We start from the raw sequence: 23,699 nt of genomic DNA on the forward strand, positions 1-23,699 counted from the left end.
GTAATATAGGAAATCTTGTAGGCTCTCTGTGGGGGTGAGTGTACATCTAGATCAGGCTCTGCTTAATTAGAGGACTTAGAGGAGCAGGTGAAGTTTAAAGAGTGATTAAAAACTGGGAAACAAAACTCTGGATGTGGGAGATAAGGTAGAGACTTGTGTGGGCACAGAGAGAGACTATATAAGATTATTCTGTGAGAAGTGTCAGGGAACATGAGTTCAGCTCATGTGTGGCTTTGAAATCCACTATGAGAACTTTTGATATCTTTGGAAATTGACAGCTACAATTCAGAAAAGTGGTAATTTAAGTGTTTCTCTAGGAGAGTTATTTTGGTGCTCACGTGATTGTATCCCCTCTTCCTTGTAGATGTTCCCATAAATAATAGGATTTCTGAATCTAGGAAAGCTTGTAGGCAAACTTACTCTTGGTTTGTTTTTCTTCCTTGCTGCTGCCATAGATATATGGCTTATATGTTTTAGTAATTGTGTATCTGGATCTGGGATTGGTTTGACACTAGTGGTGCTGGTACTTGGGGACTACTATTGCTATTAGAACCATAGGGTAAGATATTTTTAAAGCTTTACCCACATGAACCACAAAAAAGTTACTCTTGCATATACTTTCTTCCATTGCAGGTGATCCTAAGGGCCTTGCTTCTCAAACCTGCTGCAGATCTGGGATTCTTGTTAAAATGGTGGGAAGTAGAGCGCTAATCTCAAATCTGAATTTTGTTGATGGTTATGATAAATTTGTTTCCCCATCTGTAATTCTTTTCTACAGGTTTGGCTGAGGTTTTAGTGGGTTGTGACCCATGTGGGCATTTGTTTGCATGGGTTGATGTGCTTATTAGCAGGTTCTGTTTTGGATTGGTTGCTTGCCTTTTATTTTGGATTGAAGCAGAGATGTTGGAACAGAAAGTGAGGGAACTGTTTCTATGAATTGTTTTGTCAAGTCTGGGCATGAGCTGTGTGCATGTGTTTGTCTGGGGATGAGTGTGGAGGGTGGCTTGTATATGCCTTTCTAGGAGTTGGCCAAGAGATCCTACTTTAAGTAGCTTGAGGTAAGAACAGGATCTTTAGGGTTTTTTTATATTAATATGATTTTATTTGAAATGGAAGCCTGGTGAAGCTTAGTCACATTTCATTCATACATTTAATGTATGTAAAATATAAGTCCTGATCTTCGTTTAGCTTTGCTGTCAGCCTTCCCCCCAAATCAGTTGATGGGAAATCCTGTTCTAGTAGTTGGGACTGACACCTTGGAATCATTGTTGACAAGAGATGGAAAAATATTCCATGCTCATGGATTGGCAGAATTAATATTGTGAAAATGTCAATGTTACCCAGGGCAATATACACGTTTAATGCAATCCCTATCAAAATACCATGGACTTTCTTCAGAGAGTTAGAACAAATTATTTTAAGATTTGTGTGGAATCAGAAAAGACCCCGAATAGCCAGGGGAATTTTAAAAAAGAAAACCATATCTGGGGGCATCACAATGCCAGATTTCAGGTTGTACTACAAAGCTGTGGTCATCAAGACAGTGTGGTACTGGCACAAAAACAGACACATAGATCAGTGGAACAGAATAGAGAATCCAGAAGTGGACCCTGAACTTTATGGGCAACTAATATTCAATAAAGGAGGAAAGACTATCCATTGGAAGAAAGACAGTCTCTTCAATAAATGGTGCTGGGAAAATTGGACATCCACATGCAGAAGAATGAAACTAGACCACTCTCTTTCACCATACACAAAGATAAACTCAAAATGGATGAAAGATCTAAATGTGAGACAAGATTCCATCAAAATCCTAGAGAAGAACACAGGCAACACCCTTTTTGAACTCGGCCATAGTAACTTCTTGCAAGATACATCCACGAAGGCAAAAGAAACAAAAGCAAAAATGAACTATTGGGACTTCATCAAGATAAGAAGCTTTTGCACAGCAAAGGATACAGTCAACAAAACTCAAAGACAACCTACAGAATGGGAGAAGATATTTGCAAATGACATATCAGATAAAGGGCTAGTTTCCAAGATCTATAAAGAACTTATTAAACTCAACACCAAAGAAACAAACAATCCAATCATGAAATGGGCAAAAGACATGAACAGAAATCTCACAGAGGAAGACATAGACATGGCCAACATGCATATGAGAAAATGCTCTGCATCACTTGCCATCAGGGAAATACAAATCAAAACTACAATGAGATACCACCTCACACCAGTGAGAATGGGGAAAATTAACAAGGCAGGAAACAACAAATGTTGGAGAGGATGCGGAGAAAAGGGAACCCTCTTACACTGTTGGTGGGAATGTGAACTGGTGCAGCCACTCTGGAAAACTGTGTGGAGGTTCCTCAAACAGTTAAAAATATACCTGCCCTACGACCCAGCAATTGCACTGTTGGGGATTTACCCCAAAGATACAAATGCAATGAAACGCCGGGACACCTGCACCCCGATGTTTCTAGCAGCAATGGCCACGATAGCCAAACTGTGGAAGGAGCCTCGGTGTCCAACGAAAGATGAATGGATAAAGAAGATGTGGTTTATGTATACAATGGAATATTACTCAGCTATTAGAAATGACAAATACCCACCATTTGCTTCAACGTGGATGGAACTGGAGGGTATTATGCTGAGTGAAGTAAGTCAGTCGGAGAAGGACAAACATTATATGTTCTCATTCATTTGGGGAATATAAATAATAGTGAAAGGGAAAATAAGGGAAGGGAGAAGAAATGTGTGGGAAATATCAGAAAGGGAGACAGAACGTAAAGACTGCTAACTCTGGGAAACGAACTAGGGGTGGTAGAAGGGGAGGAGGGCAGGAGGTGAGAGTGAATGGGTGACGGGCACTGGGGTTTATTCTGTATGTTAGTAAATTGAACACCAATAAAAAATAAAAAAAATAAAAAAAAATAAAAAAAAGGAATCATTGTTGACTCTTTTCTCACAGTCCCCATATCTCTTCCATCAGGAAACTTACTGTTCCTGATATGTATGTGAAGTTGTCTACTTACCATCCAACTGCCATCACTCTGGTCCAAGCCATTATCATCTCTTACCTAGCTGACTGCAACTCCGAACTGGGTCTCCCACTTTTACCCTTGCTGTTTATTCTCAACACATCAGCCAGAGTAATTCTTTAATAATGTTGGTCAGAAAATGTCATGTCTCCACTCAGAGCTCTCAAATGTGCCCTCATTGGACTTAGAGTTAAAGCCAGTGTCTTTATTTGCAGGTCTCTTACCTGTTTAACACCATTTCTTATTTCCCCCTCCTTGTTCACTTTATTCTCAGGTTACACTGGTCTTGCACTTACCAGCGTATCCCAGACATGCTCCCACCCTGGGACCTTTACATTGCCTGTTGCCTTTGCCTGCAGCGATTTTCTGGGATATCTACCTGGCTTGCTTCTACCTATTTGCTTAAAGTTTTGACTCAGTTGGTGCCTACTCACTTGAGGCCCAGCTCAGCCACTCTCTTTAAAATCACATCTCTCTTACCTTCCTCTGCTTAATTTTTCTCCGTAGCACTTTCCACCTGACAAACTATAATGATCACTTAATTACTGTCTTTTGTCTGTCTCCCTCCCCTGGAGTATAATGCTACATGAGGACAAAGGTTTTGGTCCCCTTTATATTCATGTGTATATTCCCACAATAATACCTCAAAAAATACACTTTTGAATGAATTACTTAAATAAATTTAACAGTTTTCTTAAAGATTACATTCTAGTGGGAGAGAGAAAAAAATCAAGTCCATTAGTAATTACACATTGGTTCAGAGAGTGAAGGAAATGAACATGGTATTGGATTAGAGATTGGGGGAAACCTACTTGATATAGGATTATGGGGTGATCAGGGAGGGTCTCTGGGATGATAGCTGAAGCCAAAGCCCAAATGCTAAGAGAGCTTGGAAATTAGCGGTTGGGGCTTGAGGAAAGTGATTCAGGCAGAGAATGGCATTTGTAGAATCTCTGAGGTACAAAAGACATTCCAGTATAGGAAGATAAATGCTTTTGAAAGATTAATTCTTAATAATATTTATCGGGAGCAGAAGGTATTTGCCCCTAGTTTCTCACTGATTTTTCTTAAATTTCAAGCCTCCAAATTTGTGTAATACCAGATACAGTGGAAAGAGTTCTTTTGAAATATGAATGTCTCTTGAAATGTAAATCCTCTCCTTAGTATGGATTTTAATATGGCTGAAGTGCAGCTGCACTTTGGTTTGAAATTTGTTTTTTCCTCTGACCGTATATGAAATATGTTTGTTTTAAAAGGTACAGAATTATATGAAGCTGAAAGTGAGACATACCCCAATCCTTTAGCTAAGGTCCTTTTAGTAGCTTTTTATGCACATTACATTTCACTCATTAAAACAAATATTTCTTAAGTATATGTATCATGGAGCTTACAGTGATGAGTGAAAATAGCTATGGTTCCTCTCATTTTTATTCTTGCAGGCTTACAGTTTTGTGGGTGGACAATTAAATGTAAAAATACAGGTATGTTAAGTGCTACAAAGTAGAGGTATGTGATGCTTGCCATGAGAATGTATAATAGGGGATCCCTGGGTGGCGCAGCGGTTTGGCGCCTGCCTTTAGCCCAGGGCGCGATCCTGGAGACCCAGGATCGAATCCCACGTCAGGCTCCCGGTGCATGGAGCCTGCTTCTCCCTCTGCCTATGTCTCTGCCTCTCTCTCTCTCTCTCTGTGACTATCATAAATAAATAAAAAAAAAAAAAAAAAAAAAAAAGATTTAAAAAAAAAAAAAGGAAAAAAAAAAAAGAGAATGTATAATAGGGGAATTTCTCCTACCCAGCAGGGTCTAGGGAGGCTTCCCTGCTGAAGAAGGGATGCTAGAGCTGAACTAGAGTTAATATTTGTGTGTGTGTGTTTTGTAACATGTTAGATTCTTTTGTAATGCATGATGTTTTTAAAATTTACCATGTTTTCATTTATAGCTGAGATACCCCTGCTTTTTTTGTGTTTCCGAAGTACTCTGCATTATTACCCCAGTGTGCAGTTTTATGGAAGAATTTCACGGAACTTAACACACAGGAATTTCTTAATCTTATCGTTATCCTTGTTTTCTTTCTAGCTCGGAAGTCATTTCTCCGAGAAATGACAAAACAGTTTAATGGAAGGGTTATATAGTCGGATCTTCATAAACCAGAGGTAGACTGTAAAAGGCCAAGGTGATAGCAGATAATCTGTTCATAGTTAAATTCTTAAGTACCTCCAGGTTTTGATATAAGAAGTAACACATATTCCTACCTGCTCAGATACTGACCTTCTGTGCTTGCTGTACATCTATTTTACTCTTTTATGTAATTATTTTATTTTTTTATTTTGAGAGAGTGAGGGCACACGTGTGAGTGGGGTGGGGGCAGGGCACAGTGTGGTGCAGAGGGAGAGAGAATCTGAAGCCCAGCGTGGAGCCCAACACAGAGTTTGAATTCACCACCCTGAGCCAGAATCAAGAGTCAGATGCTTAACTGGCTAAGCCACCCAGGTGCCCCCGTTTTTTGCTTTATTTTAATGCCCTGTCTTTGTTGGTTATCCTATGGAAACAAATCTGGAAGAAAATTTCATTTTGTTTGTTTTGTGGTATGCTAACCAGCTTAGGAAGTTCTTCACAGCATCTTCTCTTTTTTCCATTACTCTTTAAGATCTTTGAGATTATGGATAGTGTTTTTTCAGCCTCAGTTCCTGGCTTATTAGACCCAATAAATTGTGAACAAATGAAACCTCTACTCTCATAGGTACAACTCACTTCTATTCATATGATCTTTCAAATCTACAGAGTCCTTCTCTCTTGAGCTCTAATTTCACATCTGCTTGGAGGTACATCAGTGCTTTCTCCCTTAGAGCCAGCCCTCCACCAATACTTTGTTGCCTCGCCTTGGCTGTAACTAGAATTGCCCTTTTTAGGTAAGTGGGTTTCTTTACTTTATAGTTTTTAAACCATCACCTTTCTTGCTTGCCATTGTTTCTCTTATAGGTGGTCACCAAGTCCTCTTGTTTATTTGTAATGCCTGTCACATCTTCCTTTTCTGTCTCTATCTACTGCCATTGCTGTCCTGGTCTGTGTATCCCTGAGCTGGAGTGTCTTTCTATCATAGTTGAATTTCTACCATATTTTCTCTCTACCTTCTCTGCCCCCTTAATTAAGTCTCTTGGTCATTTTTAACTTTTCGAACATTTCTTTCTGCTTAGAACTCAGCCCTGTGCATAGGGTTCTTTCCAACAGCCTGACTCTAGCCTCATATTCATTCTTCCCTGTTTAGTATCCATTCTATGGTGGTGCCTTTCCCTTTTGCTTCACAAACTGGGCAGTTGTCGTCTTCCTGCCTCATTTGGCTTAATGATACTTGATTTTCCTTATTTTTGTCCTTCATTACCAACTATATTAGAATTATAGATTGTCATATTCCTATTTTGATCTTGTGATAATTATTCCCAAAATTTGTACAAATATGTGCATTTATCTACATCTCATCCTTAAGGCTTTTCTTCACTTTGGTGCAGTGTGTGTGATTGGGGGTGAGGGAGGGACCTGGAGCTAGGCAGAGCTTTTTGTACACTGGCTAAGCCTTCCACTTTCTCACTAGCCATTTGCAGCCCAGTGATTTTTTTCTTCAGTCTTACTCAGAAGTATATGATCTTTTTACCTTTCACCACTGCCCTCCATTTCCAGTTATATTGAGATAATCCCTCTTCCTATCATTTTTATTTATGATCCTTCTAAAAAGATCTTAGTTTTTTTTTTTTATTTTTTTTTAAATTTATTTATGATAGTCACACAGAGAGAGAGAGAGAGAGGCAGAGACAGAGACACAGGCAGAGGGAGAAGCAGGCTCCATGCACCGGGAGCCCGATGTGGGATTCGATCCCGGGTCTCCAGGATCGCGCCCTGGGCCAAAGGTAGGCGCCAAACCGCTGCGTCACCCAGGGATCCCAAGATCTTAGTTTTAAAGTGTTTGATCACTAGATTTAATTATATTCACTCAAACTGTAATATTGATGAGAATTAACTGGCTCAGCTTACACAGGTTGTCTGGTATATTTCCTAATGGGATTTTAGATTTGGGTGGGGGATTCTCTGGTTTTAAAGCTAGAAATAGAAATTCCCTGAAAGGTATCTTAGGCACTTTCAATTTGGTTTGTGTTTTTTGTTTTATTAACAAAACTTAATAATATTATTTATTAATAAAACAAATAACTGTTTATTATTAATAAACAAAACTTTTATTATTTTTTCGTTTTATTAACTTGGTTAGCTCACTGTGCATTACTGTAGCAAGACTTGGCTTTTAAGGAAAAGATTCAGTTTGACACTTAGAATTGTAAAAGGTTGATTCAGTATGGCTGAAGTAAGAGAAAAAGAAAACAGAATTTGTCTTCTGTCCCTGATTATGCTATTGAAATAAGGCTTTAATATTTGTAAATAGATACTAAAAGGTTAAATAAATGTTAAATGTTATAAGTGAAATTGCTTCGTAGGGATAATTATTGCAAAAGAAAATAATGCCAAAATTTAAGTTCCTTGAAGCGTCCTTGTTTTCTTAGGAAGTAAATATATCACCTTTAAAAAATAATAAATATGTATTCTTCCCAGTGGTATACTTTAGGGTAGGTTCACTGGGTTAAATAGCCTAGGATGAGGATGGCAGAGGCATGGATAGAATCTGCTCAGAAGCCAGGTTTTCATGTAGAGTACCGTATCACATATCTGGGCTGTCAAATGCATTTTCCTTTCTACTTAGAGGAGAGCACAGAGGTAAGCAGTAAGGAATCTGGGAAGAGCTATGAGGAATGAAGAAAGAAGAGTCAAAGGAATGAGAACAAAAGAGAAAGGAGAGCAACAGATACTGGTGGGAAGTGATAGGAAACATGAGAAGGGACATTGGGAGGACAAAAAGAAAAAGCTGCATTGTTTCCTTATTTCTTCTAATGTGTAGTTACATTTTTTTTCACCCAGTATACATCTCTGAAATTGGGATGTGTCTTAACATTTGATGGTATTTGCATGTTGGCTTTGGCCAGGTGGTACTTGTGGTGTAGTTGTCATTGTGTGGGCATAATCTTTGCCTTTCTGTTTATGTTGTCATTTCTTCCATTTAACACCCTTTGGGAAGATGAAGCAAACACCAGTTTCAGAACCTGCGCAGATGAGTGTCAGTGGCTTGTATGACAGTACTGGAGTAATACTGGAGTACTCTTTGGACTTACATTCTTGAGGGCAGAAGGATGATAGTGTGAAGAAAAATTTAATTTCTTATGAAAGCACTGTGTGAGAGTTTAACTTGCATCTTGTTCTTCCCTTAAGGTTAATACAGTAATGGTACCTTTTAAGTAGATGGCTTTGTATATTTGTTGAAATAAAGTAGCTCAGCTATATTTTTAAAATCCTCAGCCTGTTACCAAAGTGTTCATCATTATTACAACAATAGTAAGTACAGTACTGAGTACGCACCATGCCAGGCACTGAGTTTTTATCTCATTTAATTCTCAGAACTGGTATTTCTTAAATAAAATAGAAATAAAATAGAAAAAATAGAGGTTTAGTTGTAAATGTTAGATGCAGAATTTGAACCCAAGTTGATTAGAATTCAAATTTGGTTTTTACAAAGCATATATTTTTTTAAAAACGATTTTATATATTCATGAGAGAGAGAGAAAGAGAGAGAGAGAGGCGCAGAGGCAGAGATACAGGCAGAGGGAGAAGCAGGCTCCATGCAGGGAGCCTGATGTGGGATTCGATCCCAGGCCTCCAGGATCATGCCCTGGGCTGGAGGCAGGTGCTAAACCACTGAGCCACCGAGGGATCCCCCAACGCATATATTACAGATTAACTTTATTGTATATTCCTAGCCACTTCTTTAATTCTACCACCTATGTTTTAGCAAACTGTATTTAGTATTTACTCATCATAGTAGATAAAAAAATCAGATTTTGTAGATTTTTACCCACAATCGCTTTTATGCCTATGATAAAGCTACTTCATGCTTCTTGTCTTTCCACTTCCCCCATTCCAAAAAGGGCCATTCCCTGAATTTCTTTTTATTAAAAAAATTTTTCCCCCCTGAATTTCTTTTAGTGCTCTATACACCCTTAGGGCATCTGCCATTCTCCATTGTGTATTGTAGCTAGGTATGGGCATATTTTATTTATTTATTTTTAAGATTTTATTTATTTATTCATGAGATACAGAGAGGCAGAGACATAGGCAGAGGGTGAAGCAGGCTCCCTACAGGGAGCCGGATGCGGGGACGCGATCCCAGAACCCCGGGATCCCCCCTGAGCCAAAGGCAGACACACTCAACCACTGAGCCACCTAGGTGCCCTGATACGGGCATATTTTAATTACCAATTTGTAATTCTTTTAGTTTGGGCCTGGAACTGATTGATCTTTTAGCTTCTGGCTTAGTGGTTTGCCCTTTTTTTTAGATGCATTCAGTAAATGTGTGTTGTATAAGTAAGTCTGAGATTTAAGTTTAGCACTGCTTATATTTGTACCTCAGTAGTTTCTGAAAGCATTGTAGAAAGGGAGCACAGAGGACCAGATTAAACTGCCCAGCAATATATAACCTCTCAAGACTAAAGTTACTAAATATAGCCTTTAGGGACTTTTTTTTATTACTGGGATAAGTTTAGAGATACTATGGGAAAGAATTATGAATGGTTACACAGTCGGCTGACTGAACTGAGAATGGGTGTCTTAGTGTTTCTAAATTTGTTTTATATAGTAAAAGGCAAAAGGGGTATGAAAATTGAACCAACTTTTCAATAAGAGATTCAAAATGAAACCTTTTGGTCCCTTAAAAAACCTAATCATACACTGATTTTCTAGAGGTATTGCATGTTTTCTTAGAGTTCACGTAACATGCTAATACACGCAAACTAGAAAAAGTATAGTATTTTAATCTATCTTTTTGTGGACTTATTGAGAAAAATCTTTCATGACCAAGGACTTAAGTGAATATAGTGAAATGAATCTATTGCTGTGTCCCATGCACTATGATACCCTTACTTCAGTGTGGATCAAGGTGTTATTTTGAATCTGATATATTCTCCAGGAAAGTTTACAGGAGAAAATTGATCATATGGGTATAATAAAACAGTTTTAATCCCAATATAACAATTTTATTTAGAAATCTAAATATTACATATTAGGAAGTGGATGAGTGAAATAGAGTTGAGTGTGTGTAATTGTGTGTGGTGTATACATATATGTGTATACAGATATATACACACATACTGTGTTTAGTGTGGCATATACACATATACACACACATACTGTGTTCTAGTGTTTAGTGTGGCAAAAATGTCCTAATGAACGTTGAAAGGCTTTGGAGTAAGACTACCATAATAAATGTAAATTTTTTTTACGATAGTAGTAAACAATCTTTCATACCTATTGACTTAGCTCAGTTGAGAGAAGAGAGGGTTAAAGTAGATGAAGAAGTTGATAAGATAGGTTGAGTAGTATAAAAAATCAGTTTGAAAATCAGCATATTGACAGGATTATTCTTAGTCTCTGAAACTGTATAATCTTTTGATAACAATGATTTGAATGTTTTGTTGAAACAAAAAATATGGAGAACAATAGAAAAGATCTTTAAGAGAAAGATATTCCTTGGTGAGAAGCTTTCTTTCTAGGAGGTACTGTGTACAATGTTTAGGAGTGTGGGTTCTGGAGCTGGACTGCTAGGATTCCATTCTTGCCTCTATTTCTTATCTATAGAAATAAGTCCTGTTTAATTTCCCCTTGCCTGTTCTCTCATCTGTAAAATGAGAATAATGGAATTTACCTGATACGACTCTTTTGAGATTTTAATGATTTTTGGTCTCTCAGTGTAAGTCCTTAACGGTGCTTGACATAGTGTTCAATAAATGGTAGTAGTTTATTACTATTACTGTCATTATCATCATCATCATCATCAAAGGAGCTGATTTTGAAAGGAAGCTGTTGAATCCTTGAAATAGCTACAGTCTTTTAAGAAAGCCAAATGTCCAAAATTCTATCTCTATAAGTAACTTTTTAAGATCATTCATGTGCTTTTGTCTGTTTAGTCAGTAGCAACGCAGCCCATGTCCTGTGCTTTTTACAGAGAATTTCCAGCACAGTACAGCAGCAGAGAGGTTCATAAGGATAACTAAGTCATCAGGAAAAGCTCATGTTATGTGTAGGTTTTCCTGAAATAATGATAATTGGTTCTAAAAAGCGCATTTAAAATGAAACTATTTAAAATTTGATCAGTATCTTAAACTGAACTATGAATAAAAGGTCTGATTGAGACTTTATTTTCAAAGATTAAAATTTTAGAAAAATATTAGGTTATAACTGTAAACATGTATTCTTACAGTGAATAAAGCATGAATCAAGTTTGATGGATAGGATTATTTAAAAAAAATTTTTTGGTGGGGACTCCTGGGTGGCTCAGTGGTTGAGCATCTGTCTGCCTTCAGCTTAGGTGGGGTGATCCCGGGGTCCTGGGATTGAGTTTCACACTGCTCCTTGCAGGGAGTCTGCTTCTCCCTCTGCCTGTGTCTCTGCCTCTCTCTGTGTGTCTCTCATGGATGGATAAATAAAATCTTTAAAATTTTTTTTTTTTTTTTTTTTTTTTTTTTTTAAGAGAGAGCATGGTGGGGAGGGGGGTGGCAAGACGGAAGGAGAATACTAAAGCAGGCAGGCTCCATGCACAGTGCAGACCGATGCGGGGCTCTATCTCAGGACCTCAAGATTATGACCTGAGCCAAAATCAAGAGCCAGATGCCCAACCGCCTGAGCCACCCAGGCATCCTATTAGGTGTAATTTTTCTCACAATAACTTATTAGTGTGATAGGGCATTCTTTATATTTGTCACTTATGCTACATAAAGAGCATTTACATTTTTTTTTACAAAAATATCCATTAACAAAATACACATTGATTTTACTAAGGACAACTTTTAATCCTTTGATAGTGAAGCTGTTCTCTTTCCACAAAGAGAGGCTTGCTTGATGTAACTGTAAAATCGTCAGTTTCCCAGGCTAATTGTTCCTCATCAGTGCAAACTCACCGCAGGAGTACTGTCCTTCTTGGCCATATTACATCACTCCCATGGGTCTCTTGGAGGCAAAGGCAACAGCACATCTGATGCTTATGCTGCTTGCTGTGCCGTGAGTGATAAAAGTCCTTTGTCTCTGGCTCAGGAGTTTCCTGGCCCTTGTCAGCCTTCCTGAAACAGTTAACATTAATTTACTTGGTTGTGGGACTGGTAGGGTAAAATTAAATCCCATGCCCTACATTGTTGGGCATTATTTTAACAAACTTTTTGAAATCTCATATTTTGCAAACTTTGCACTTTCACTGGTGGTTTATTAGCCATTATGGTGAGGGAGATGGTAGTGAATGGGAACCAGTTTTCTAAGTGATTAGTTCACTAACAAATTTTTTAAATACTTTTTTTGGTAAATCTTATGTGCATAGCTCAGTGAAATTTTACATGTTTGCATCTGTGTCATCATCATCCAAATCAAGTTGTAGAATATTTCTTTATCCCCAGAACTCTCTCTCTTACCCTCACTTAGTAACCTTCTTGTCTCTGATGACATAGGTTAGTTTTGCCTGTTTTTGAGAAGAAATGATATAATGTGTGATCTTTTATATCTGACTTCTTCATTATATCTATGTGATATCATGTCTATGTGATTCATCCATGTTTTTCATATGTTCTTTGCCATTGCTGTGAAGAATTTGAATTTGTTGCTATGATTTATTGGCCCACTCCACCGTTGGTAGATATTTGGGGCTAGTGAAAATAAAGTTGCTTTGAACATGTACTTGACTTTTGGCGGCAATAGCATTTGTTTTTGTTGGATATATACCTAGGGATGAAATTGCTGGGTCATAGGGATTTATGTGTAATATAGTGTGATATTTCACTGGTTTCTTAAAATTTTTTTTTCTGATAACTAATGTTGAGGCCATTTTACCATCTAATGGCCTTTGTGATATTTTCTTATGTGAAGTGCTCTATCAATGCTTGTTCATCAGTAAATTTTTGGAATGAATTTTGCTCCCTTTTTTTAACTTTGTTAGATAAGACTTAGATAACGAGTCCTCAGATTACTTGCACATACAACTTACTTAGTTTGCAAAGTTGTAAAATACTTTTGGAGAGAGTATCATGAGAGGTTTCTAAAATTTCTAATCATTCAATATTTAAAGAGTTGAGTACGTGGTTTGTCCCTACTCCTTTCCCAGTACTAGATTTAACTAATATTTAATAATTGACTCTTAGGTTTTTGGAATCTGACACCTAATCTTTTTTCTGAAACCAGTCTCTTGGAGTTGGACTAATGACATCCTCATTAACCAGTCATTGGCCTTTTCTTTGTTCACATTATTTTTAAACTTTATCTTGTGTTTGAAATTCTGCAGTACCATTGCATCTAATCCTAAACTCCTCCTTTTAACAATACTTCATTGGTAACTTCTTCCTTTTCCCTACCAGTGTTCCCTAATGCACAGCTGTTAACATACCACCCTTCTCTTTCTGCTGAAAACCTATTTTTTATTACTGTTTCAGCTCTTTGTGTGAAATCTTAAATCTTTCTCATTTTTTCCTTGCTAAACCTGTGTCTCCACTCATGACCCTTTTCCAGTAGAATTAACCGTCTTCCCTACTGACTAAACAACTTTCTGAGTGACCTTAATTCTGATAATAGAGTTATCATTATCTTAGTCACCTGGGTTAAAATTTGAAGTTATTTTTAATTTCAAGGTACAGTTGATAGAAAAATCAATGGCTGTTCATTAAACATTCCTTTAGTATGTGGTAGAATGCATGGAGTGGTGCCAGGTGCTGAAGGCTTCCTCCTGGAAGGATTTTGTACTCCTTTTGGGAAGTTAAGATCTGTTCTTATCACTGTCTTAATAATTTTTATGATACTCAATGACCGTAGCCTCTTTAGAGTTGGGTGATGAAGGAATTATTCACCAAATGAATTGGTCTTGAGCTTTTCCTTGAGGATGACTGAGATTTCTCTAGGAAGACCCAGATGGGCAGAAGTATAGGAATTTGGGTTGGACCAGAAAGTGTGTATAAGTGGTATAGTGATGGGTATGTTAGGTTGGTACTAGATCCAGCCTTTTTGTTTTGTTTTGTTTTTGTTTTTAAGAGAGCGATTGGTGAGAAGTAGAGGGAGTAGGGGAGAGAATCTTTTTTTTTTTTTTCAAAGTTTATTTTAAAAGATTTTTTATTTATTTATTCATGAGAGACACGCACAGAGAGGCAGAGACCCAGGCAGAGGGAGAAGCAGGCTCCATGCAGGGAGCCTGACGTGGGACTCTATCCCGGGTCTCCAGGATCATGCCCTGGGCTGAGGGTGGCGCTAAACTGCTGAGCCACCTGGGCTGCCCCAGGAGAGAGAGAATCTTAAGTAGGTTCCAAGGCCAGCCTAGAGCCCAGTGTAGGGCTTGATGCCACAACCCTGAGATCAGGATGTGAGCCAAAGTCCAGAATTGGACGTTTAACTGACCCACCTAGGTGCTAAATCCAGCCATATTTTGAGTCTTGATTCTTCTTCCCTTCATTTTTTAAAAAATTTTTCTTTTTTTTCTTCTTCCCTTCAATACTAATGATATAATTAATGTTCAGATAGCACTTTTTAGGGCAGCCCGGGTGGCTCAGCGGTTTAGCACCGCCTTCAGTCCAGGGCGTGATCCTGGAGACCCAGGATTGAGTCCCATGTCGGGCTCCCTGCATGGAGCCTGCTTCTCCCTCTGCCTGTGTCTCTGCCTCTCTCTCTCTGTTTCTCATTAATAAATAAATAAAAATCTTTAAAAAACACTTTTTAGTGTATAAAGCATATATTATGTGTGTGTACACATGTGCATGCATATTTTATTGTTTTTAAAGGTTTTATTTATTTTAGAGAGAGTGCACACGCATGCAAGCAAGCAGTGGGAGAGGTGCAGAGGGAGAGGGAGAGAGAATAAGCAGGCTGCATGCTCAGCACAGACCCCAACACAGAGATCTGTCCCATGATTCTAAGATCATGACCTGAGCCAAAACCAAGAGTTGATTGCTTAACCGATTGAGCCACCCAGGTGTCCCAAAATATTTTATTACTTCAACATTTCAGTCACTTAGGAACCATCATCCCTTTTTTATGGAAGAGTTGGTAGACTTAGAAACAGTGATACCTGGTTCATGGTCTTATAAAGGACAGAATCTGATCATATTCTGTTTTCATCATATACTTTTTAAAAATTAAAAATTGTGAATATTTTGGGTTATGAAATATTTTAACAGTAGAGAATATAATATCTAATGACTTGCTAAATTTTTTTAAAATCTGATTTTAAAAGAAGCACAGCTGAAGCTTTTCCATTCTTCATACTTCTTTCCTTTTAGCAGTGGCAACTAGTATTCATTGTCCTGAGATTGGTGTATCATTTTTATTTATGCTTTTATTCTCTTACCAAATCTGTGTGTACCCGTAAGTACAAGATTTTGTTTTAACTTTTATACAGTTGCTCTGATAAAAAGGAATGTATATTCTTCCAACTTGTTTTTCTTTAGCTCACTACTTGCTTGCTCACTTAATAAATAGGCACTGTTTTCAGTCCAGGGGAATTTGATGAGGGATAAGGAACATGAAGCTACCTGCCTACTAATGTTTCACTGAGGAAGACATATAATAAGTAAATAACATTGATGGGTTGATCAGGTTAGGATAAATACCATGAAAGAAAAGTAAATAGGATCAGGCAGTAGAGAATGATGATGGGAGTGTGATAGTGATGTATGCTATTTTAGATAAAATGGCCAGGGAAGTCCTTTTTCAAGGAGTGACATTTGAGCAGCTGAATTAATTGAAAGAGTAAGCATGTTAAATAAGATCAGAGAGAATCAGGGGAGGAAACATCAAGTGCAGAGGCCTTGGGGTAGAAATGACCTGGGAGCACTTGAGAAATGGAAGGAAGTCAAGACTGGTTAAGTGCAAAGTTAGGTAGGAGAATGGTCAAAAATGACTTTGGAGGAGAGACCAAAGACCAGATCATATAGACCTATAAAGTGACGTTAAGGAATTTGGATACTGAGTATATTGGGAAGCCACTGAATAACTTTTGAGCAGAGGAATGACATAGTTTGACATACTTTTAAAATTACTTTTATACTAGAATTCTGTACAGTAGAAAAGAATCCGTGGAAGCACTTTCTGTATTGGAATGGGAAGATCTTGAAGATACACTGTTTATATATTTGTACCTTTTTCTTTTTAGAATACCTTTTTCTTTTTAGAATACCTTTTTCTTTTAGAATACCACTGTTTGTTTCTTTATTTTTAAAAATTTTATTTATTTATTCATGAGAGACACAGAGAGAGGCAGAGACACAGGCAGAGGGAGAAGCAGGCTCCATGCAGGGAGCCCGATGTGGGACTGGATCCTGGGACTCCAGGATCACGCCCTGGGCCGAAGGCAGAATACCACTGTTTATGTAAAAAAAAAAAAAAAAAAGCTTTACGTATATATTTGTGTTAAATTTCTCTGTAAGGACATGAAAGACAATTGCAAAAGATTACCTGTGAGAAGGGGAATTGATTGATAATGGGGAGAAAAATGGGAAAGGAAACTGAGTACTCTATATTTCTTTATACGTCCAGAAAATTTTTAAAAATCGTACAGAAGTGTGTATACATCTTAGGTTTCCCACCAGCTGAATTTTCACAAACTGGGCTCACCCATATAATCACCCATAGGAGAAGCAGAACTTTGCCAGAATGGCAGAAACTCAGGGTTCCTTCTAGTTAATATCCTTCCTTTCAAAGGGAAATCACCATCCTGACCTCTAACATAGCATGCGTTAGTTTTGCCTCTGTATCATACCAGCACTTGTAAGTCTGTTTTACTTACCACAATTTTAGATTTACTATTTTTATTTTGTATTATGCAAGTAATGCATTAGTAGATTCCCTTTGTGAAAAGGTTAAAACAATACAGAAATATATAAAAGAAAGCAGAAGGACCCCTTTCTCCTGCCATTTCCCTATTCCATGCCTCTTCCCAAAGGTAACTGCAATGGTTAATTTAGGGTATCCCTTCTAGTCCTTGTTTGTTTACTTGCACAAATAATTTTTCCCTTTTTTTGATTAATACATAATATGGTTAGTACTTGATCATGATGGTAGTGAGACTAGTAATTAACATTTATTAAACACTGTCTAGTAGTTAACTACAGTCTAGTGTTTGGTCTTCAAGCTTCTCTCCTCATGATGTCTCCTTCCTCAACTTAATCTCCCTGTTATTCATATATTGTCTCTCCCACATATCTGCACTACCCCCCTCTGGCCTCCATTCAGTTCCAGTGTTACTAAGTAAGGATTAGCCAGACCTGTCTACTTTCTATTTTAGGAAATGGCTGTGTTCATGTCTATCCACACATTTTATTGTTTGTTTGTGTCCCTATGCCTTTGAAATTTCTCCTCTTAGGGATCCCTGGGTGGCGCAGCGGTTTGGCGCCTGCCTTTGGCCCAGGGCGCGATCCTGGAGACCCGGGATCGAATCCCACATCGGGCTCCCTGCATGGAGCCTGCTTCTCCCTCTGCCTGTGTCGCTGCCTCTCTCTCTCTCTCTCTCTCTCTCTTTCTGTGATTATCATGAATAAATAAATAAATAAAATCTTTAAAAAAAAAAAAAAAAAAAAAAAGAAATTTCTCCTCTTAGACAGTGGAGGATATTTTGGTTTACTTTGTTACCTTTACTGGCTGGCCCAGATGGCTTTTATCCTATACCCTTGATGTAGCTACAGCTGAGTTCAGCCCTTCTTAAAGTTTGTTTATAACATAACATTTTATAGTTTGTGACCTGTTACTGACAAGCTTTCAGTCTTGTCTTGAATTTCTTTGGTTTAATGTAGCTAATTTTGCCTACCTGGCAGAAATTATCCCATGTAGGATTGAGGAAGTCTGTCCACACAGGAGGAATATTCCTTTACTTCTGTGCACCTTTGCCCCCATGGTTCTAGGTTCTAGCCATGGTTCATAGCAATCTGGATAGACAGCTGGTTGATCAGCATCTAGAACAATGCTTGGCGCTTACTACAGCTCAGTTAAGTATATATTGAATGAGTGAATCAATTGGCTCTTAAGATGAAACATAACTTGGTGTGACTTTTTTTTAAGCACTGTCATGGCAGTTCACAATGTATGGCACATAACAAGCAATCAGTTATTTATTTTTTTGCAATCAGTTATTATTTCTTGAATTCAACTCAGTTTTATTTTATGTTTACCTGGGTTTTAATTGAACACATGCATTCTTTTTCTGAGAAGATGGTCTTTGATGCTACAGTTTGCTAGAACTTGTCAAAGGCAGAGCTGCAGCATTATTTGCAATAGGCACAAGAAAGGAAACCTCTTTTGTTACTGGCATCCTTTTCCCAAACATTACTCCTGCTAAATATTTCACTAGCTGCTTATTGTCTATCGTTGGCTGTGTAGTGGACCACAGGGAATTGTACCCACTCCTATCAGTGCAGTGCCACTGCCTATCATTCCCTCTTATCATCTCCAAGAGTTTCGCAAGGGTGCAGAGGGGTGGTCTGCCTAGAGAAGATTCCTTAACTTAACATGCATAGGCAATAAGAATTATAAAGTTTATAAATTATAAACTCCTTTTCTGGGTTAAACTTTGAATTTATTCTCTTTAAATCTATTCGGCATTCTTAGTTTTAAACATAGATAGTTCCCGTTTTTCTGGCAATTACGTGTGTTACAATTTATTTGAGGATTTGTTACCTCTTATGAAAAAAATAATATAAAATTTGATAAAATTTGCATCTAATAATGGGATTTCAATAGTACTATGGCTCTTGCCCAAACAATACAAGTCTGTGAAACACTTTATAGAGGATAGTGACCTTAGGGAAGAGTTAGATTTTTGAAGACTTTTGTTGACATTAGAACACACTGTGTTTAAAATTGACATGGCATGTGACATGGGTTTTAGTGAAGAGAAGTACTTCAGAATCAAACCTTAGAAAGGCGTTTGGGGGCTTTATGGTCTAAGGAAAGGAAGTAAAAGTCTAGAGGTTTATTTGTTTGGATAGTATATAGGAAGTAGAGCAATCTGTTTTTGCTTTTGGTTATTGTTTGGCATTGCCTGTGAGATACTTGTTCCTATTATGAAGAAAGGAAGTGAGTGGTCACAGGACTTTAGGGAAAATTTCTCTTTCTAGACTTAGGTTTTTTTTGTTTTATTTTGTAATGTTTTTCTGCTCTTATTTAAAAATAACATACTTTTCATTTAGATTGACTTAGCTCTATGTTAATTACAATCCTTGACGTAAGGGATCTTACCCTTTTCCCTCTTTCTCTTTCAGGACTTGAACCAATGAAAGAATCTTATGGCACTTATGAAGATAAATGTCACTCCTCCCTTTTTAATTGGAACTTCTGCTTAGAACCTGTATGTGACTTTTCATCCGTGAGCTGTTCTTTGAGTGGCCACTGACTTTGAGTTGCAGGAAGGTCTCTGAAGAGTTATATCAAATGACGTCAATGGCCAGCTTGTTTTCCTTTACTAGTCCAGCAGTAAAGCGATTGTTGGGCTGGAAACAAGGTGATGAAGAGGAGAAATGGGCGGAAAAGGCAGTTGATGCTTTGGTGAAAAAGCTCAAAAAGAAAAAGGGTGCCATGGAAGAACTGGAGAAAGCCTTGAGCAGTCCAGGACAGCCGAGCAAATGTGTCACTATTCCCAGATCTTTAGATGGACGCCTGCAGGTTTCCCACAGAAAAGGCTTACCCCATGTTATATATTGCCGTGTTTGGCGCTGGCCTGATTTGCAGAGTCATCATGAGCTCAAGCCATTGGATATTTGTGAATTTCCTTTTGGATCTAAGCAGAAAGAAGTTTGTATCAACCCATACCACTATAAGAGAGTGGAGAGTCCAGGTAGGTTTTACCTTGAGAAGAATTACAAAAACTTGTCTCCTTCTGATTTACATTTCAGTGGACTTAGTAATTAAAAGGCTGTATTAGCCTTGTGTTTCCTTCAAGATTTTAATCTTGGAAGAAGTAGTGGATTTTGAGTTTAGCTCTTTATATATAAATACAATAGCTCCCAAGTAGTTAGTTCTAATTCATGTTTGATGTAAACAGTCAGTCATGTGTACATGAGTCAGAGTCCATCATACATGTGCTCTGCCTTCCTGTGGATGACGTGTCTCTCTTTTGTTTGAAACCTAAGCTCCATGTGTGTATTACATCCCACTCCTTTTTGTCTACTCAGGAAGTCTGTTCATACAGGTGTCACCCCTCTCCCCAGTATTACATTTTCCCTCTCTATTCGATTATTTCTGTCAGCACATGAGCATGTCATGCTACTGCCCATCCTAAAACAGAAGTTAAAAAAGAGTTCTAGTTTCGACTCCATTGTTTTTTATCTTCACGTTACTTTCCTCCTGTTCTTTCTGGACACCTTCCACTTGGTCTCTCTCTCCTAGCATTTGACTTGTCAAGGTCACTGATGACTGCCTCCTTCTAGAGGAGGGGTCATTCTCAGCCCTCATCTTACTTGCCTTCTCAGTGTCATTTGAGACACTCACTCTCCTTCCCTCCTACTCACAACTTTTTCTTTATTGGCTTCTGAAACACAACACTCTTCTGGTTCTCCTTCTTCACTGGCTGTTTTTGTTTAGCCTCTATTGGCTTATTTTCCTGTTTTCACATGACTCCGTCCCTAGACCTTTTCTACATCCATAGTTTTCCTCTATGGGTGCTCATACTGTCACATGTCCTAAAACTGTAAGCTTGTGCTCACATTTTGAACTCCAGAGTGAACTTCCCCTTTGAGTTTTAGACTTCTTTATTCCCAGATTCAGTTGCCCACATGACATCTCTACTTGAATGTCTCATAAACATGTCAGATTTAATATGTCTAAGTAGGACTTTTGATTCCTCCCCCAGTCCTTTTTTCCTGTAGTTTTCCCTGTTGAAGTAAATGGCACCAGCATTCATGTAATTGCTACCTAGAAGTCATCTATTATTTCTCTTTGAAGTCCTGATTTGAGCTATGAGCAAATGCTGCTTGCTCTACCTTCAAAATGTATCTTGATGTCCCCTTTTACCATCTCTAACACAACTATTCTAGTATAGACCGTCATCATCTTTCATCTTAAATAGTGCCCTGATTGGTCTCTCTGCCTCTTCTCTTTCCCGCCAACCCATTCTGTTTTCTGCACGGCAGCCAGAGTGGTCTTTAGAGAATATCAAATCATGGGTGTGCCTGGGTGGCTTAGTTGGTTAAACATCCGATGCTTGGTTTCGGCTCAGGTCATGGTCTTGGGGTTGTGAAATTGAGCCCCCATATCGGGCTCCATGCTCAGCAGGGAGTCTGCTTGAGATTCTCTCTGTCTAAAATAAATAAGCCTTTAAAAAAAAAAAAAAGAAGATAGCAAATCACATCTGTGCCTGCTCAAAACATTTGTCACACTTAGATTTCCACAAGACCCTATATAACCTCTCGTCAAACTTCCTCTTTTCCATAGACTTGCCCTACTACTGCATCTAGATTTTTTTTTTCTCTCAATTCTGCTTACTCTCCTGCCTGATCTTGTCATGGCATATTTTCTCACTCCGTTTAGTCCTTGCTCAAATACCCCCATCTACTTGATGCTAGATATGATGTATTAGATATTTATTTTATTTATTAATTGGTATAAGCAGAAACTTACTCTGTCTCATTCTGTACTGCATCACCAGTGCCTAGAATAGTAGTATTACCTGGCTCTTAGTATATGGTGCACAGTAAATATATTTTTTAATTTTTATTTTATTTTTTTAAGATTTATTTATTTATTCATGATAGAGAGAGAGGCAGAGACACAGGCAAAGGGAGAAGCAGGCTCCCTGCCGGGAGCCCGACGCGGAACTCAACCCCAGGACTCCAGGATCGCGCCCTGGGCCAAAGGCAGGCACCAAACCGCTGCGCCACTGGGGCTGCCCCCCTAAATATATTTTTTTAATGAATGAATCGTATAAGCGGAGATACTAATTGGATGCATTAGCTATCTTTTGTTGCATTACAGGTTAACTAAGTGGCTTAATACACATTTATTATCTCACAGTTTCTTTGAGCCAGGAGTCCAGACATGGCTTAACTTGAGTCCTTCTTAGGCTATATTTAAGATGTTGGTCAGGGCTTAGGTCTCATATAAGGCTCAGCTGAAGAAGGATCTGCTTCCCACCTCATGTGATTATTGATGGGGTTCAGTTCCTTGTGGGCTGTTGGACTCTTCTTGATGTTGACTAGTGGTTGCTTTTATTTGTTTGACACCTTTTTCATAGGTAGCTCACATTCATGGCGGGCTTACTTCTTTAAAGACGGTAAGAAGAGAGAGGGTCTTGGCAGAAGGGCATTATATTCTTTTACCATGTCATCACATACATTCTATCAACTTTGCCATATTCTGTTGGTTAGTAGCAAATCAGAGATAATAACATAAAGGACGAGGATTATGCAAGGGTGAATATCAAGAGTTGGGAATCATGGTGGCCACAGAGGATGTCTACCATGCTGGATTTCACATGGAGATAATAAGCCTGGTATGGTAAAAAAAAAAGCTCTGGAAATAACATTAGGTATGGAAACTAGGTAAGGGAACAGCAGTGATGGTGCTGTTAGGGATAAAAGACCTATGCATGAAATTTTAGTATATCACGTTAAAAAAAGATTCTGAAAGCTCCCAGAGAGAAAAAAAAAAAACAGGACATATACAAAGGACTGGAAGTGAGAACATTGGCTTTCTCAAAGCAGTTCTGGATTCTAGAAGACAATGAAGCAGTACCCCTAAAATTCAGAAAAAGTTGTTTATGCTGGAATCTGTCTGCAGACAAACGAAAGACAGATATTTTCATATATGCAAGGACTAAAAATTTATCTTCCTTTTACCCTTCTTAAGAAATAGCACATTAGGATCCCTGGGTGGCGCAGTGGTTTGGCGCCTGCCTTTGGCCCAGGGCGTGATCCTGGAGACCCGGGATCGAATCCCACATCGGGCTCCCGGTGCATGGAGCCTGCTTCTCCCTCTGCCTGTGTCTGTGCCCCTCTCTTTCTCTCTCTGTGTGACTATCATAAATAAATAAAAATTTAAAAAAAAAAAAAAAAAAAAAAAAAAAAAAAAAAGAAATAGCACATTAAAAAAAAAAAAAGAAAAATAGCACATTAGGTCAAGGAAATGGGGTCCAACAGGAGAGAAGAGAAAGGAAGTCTAAGGACTTGAGATCCGTAGGAGACTTAAGGAATACCAGTCTAGATCATAGAAGGATGAAGAGGTCAGAAAATGAGTTAATAGATAATTTGTTTATTTGTGGCATGTGGAAAATAGTATTGATAGAAACTTAACAGATCTTTTAGACTTCTAGAAATATTAGTGGTATGTACTTAAGATTAAGCAAATGAAGCAACAAGTCAATAATCAGCTTTACTTAAAGCACTGTTCAAAAAAATATAATCATAGTACATACTTGGCTCAGGAATGAATATTTGTACATATAATAAACACCAGCTGTTGATTTAGCCAACATTTTTTATGTAGCTTTATTGAGGGGAATGGGAATGGGAGTGGGGTAGAATGATATAAGGAAAAAATTACTTAATTTGCCACAATAGCAAATTGGCAAAT

The 23,699-nt window shown here is 38.1% G+C and overlaps 1 protein-coding gene across 3 annotated transcripts in view; it reads left to right on the forward strand.

Moving 5' to 3' along the window:
- The window catches only part of SMAD5 (SMAD family member 5), a 57,122-nt gene that overhangs the window by 4,970 nt on the left and 28,453 nt on the right, over positions 1-23,699 (forward strand). For all 3 annotated transcript variants that reach the window (XM_077911768.1, XM_077911770.1, XM_077911769.1), the window contains one exon: positions 19,397-19,968. In XM_077911768.1, coding sequence (XP_077767894.1) covers positions 19,566-19,968 — 403 coding nt within the window. In that variant the 5' untranslated portion in view covers positions 19,397-19,565. The remainder of the gene's footprint in view (positions 1-19,396; positions 19,969-23,699) is intronic.

Source organism: Canis aureus, chromosome 10, assembly GCF_053574225.1.
Source record: "Canis aureus isolate CA01 chromosome 10, VMU_Caureus_v.1.0, whole genome shotgun sequence".
Classification (NCBI taxonomy): domain Eukaryota; kingdom Metazoa; phylum Chordata; class Mammalia; order Carnivora; family Canidae; genus Canis; species Canis aureus.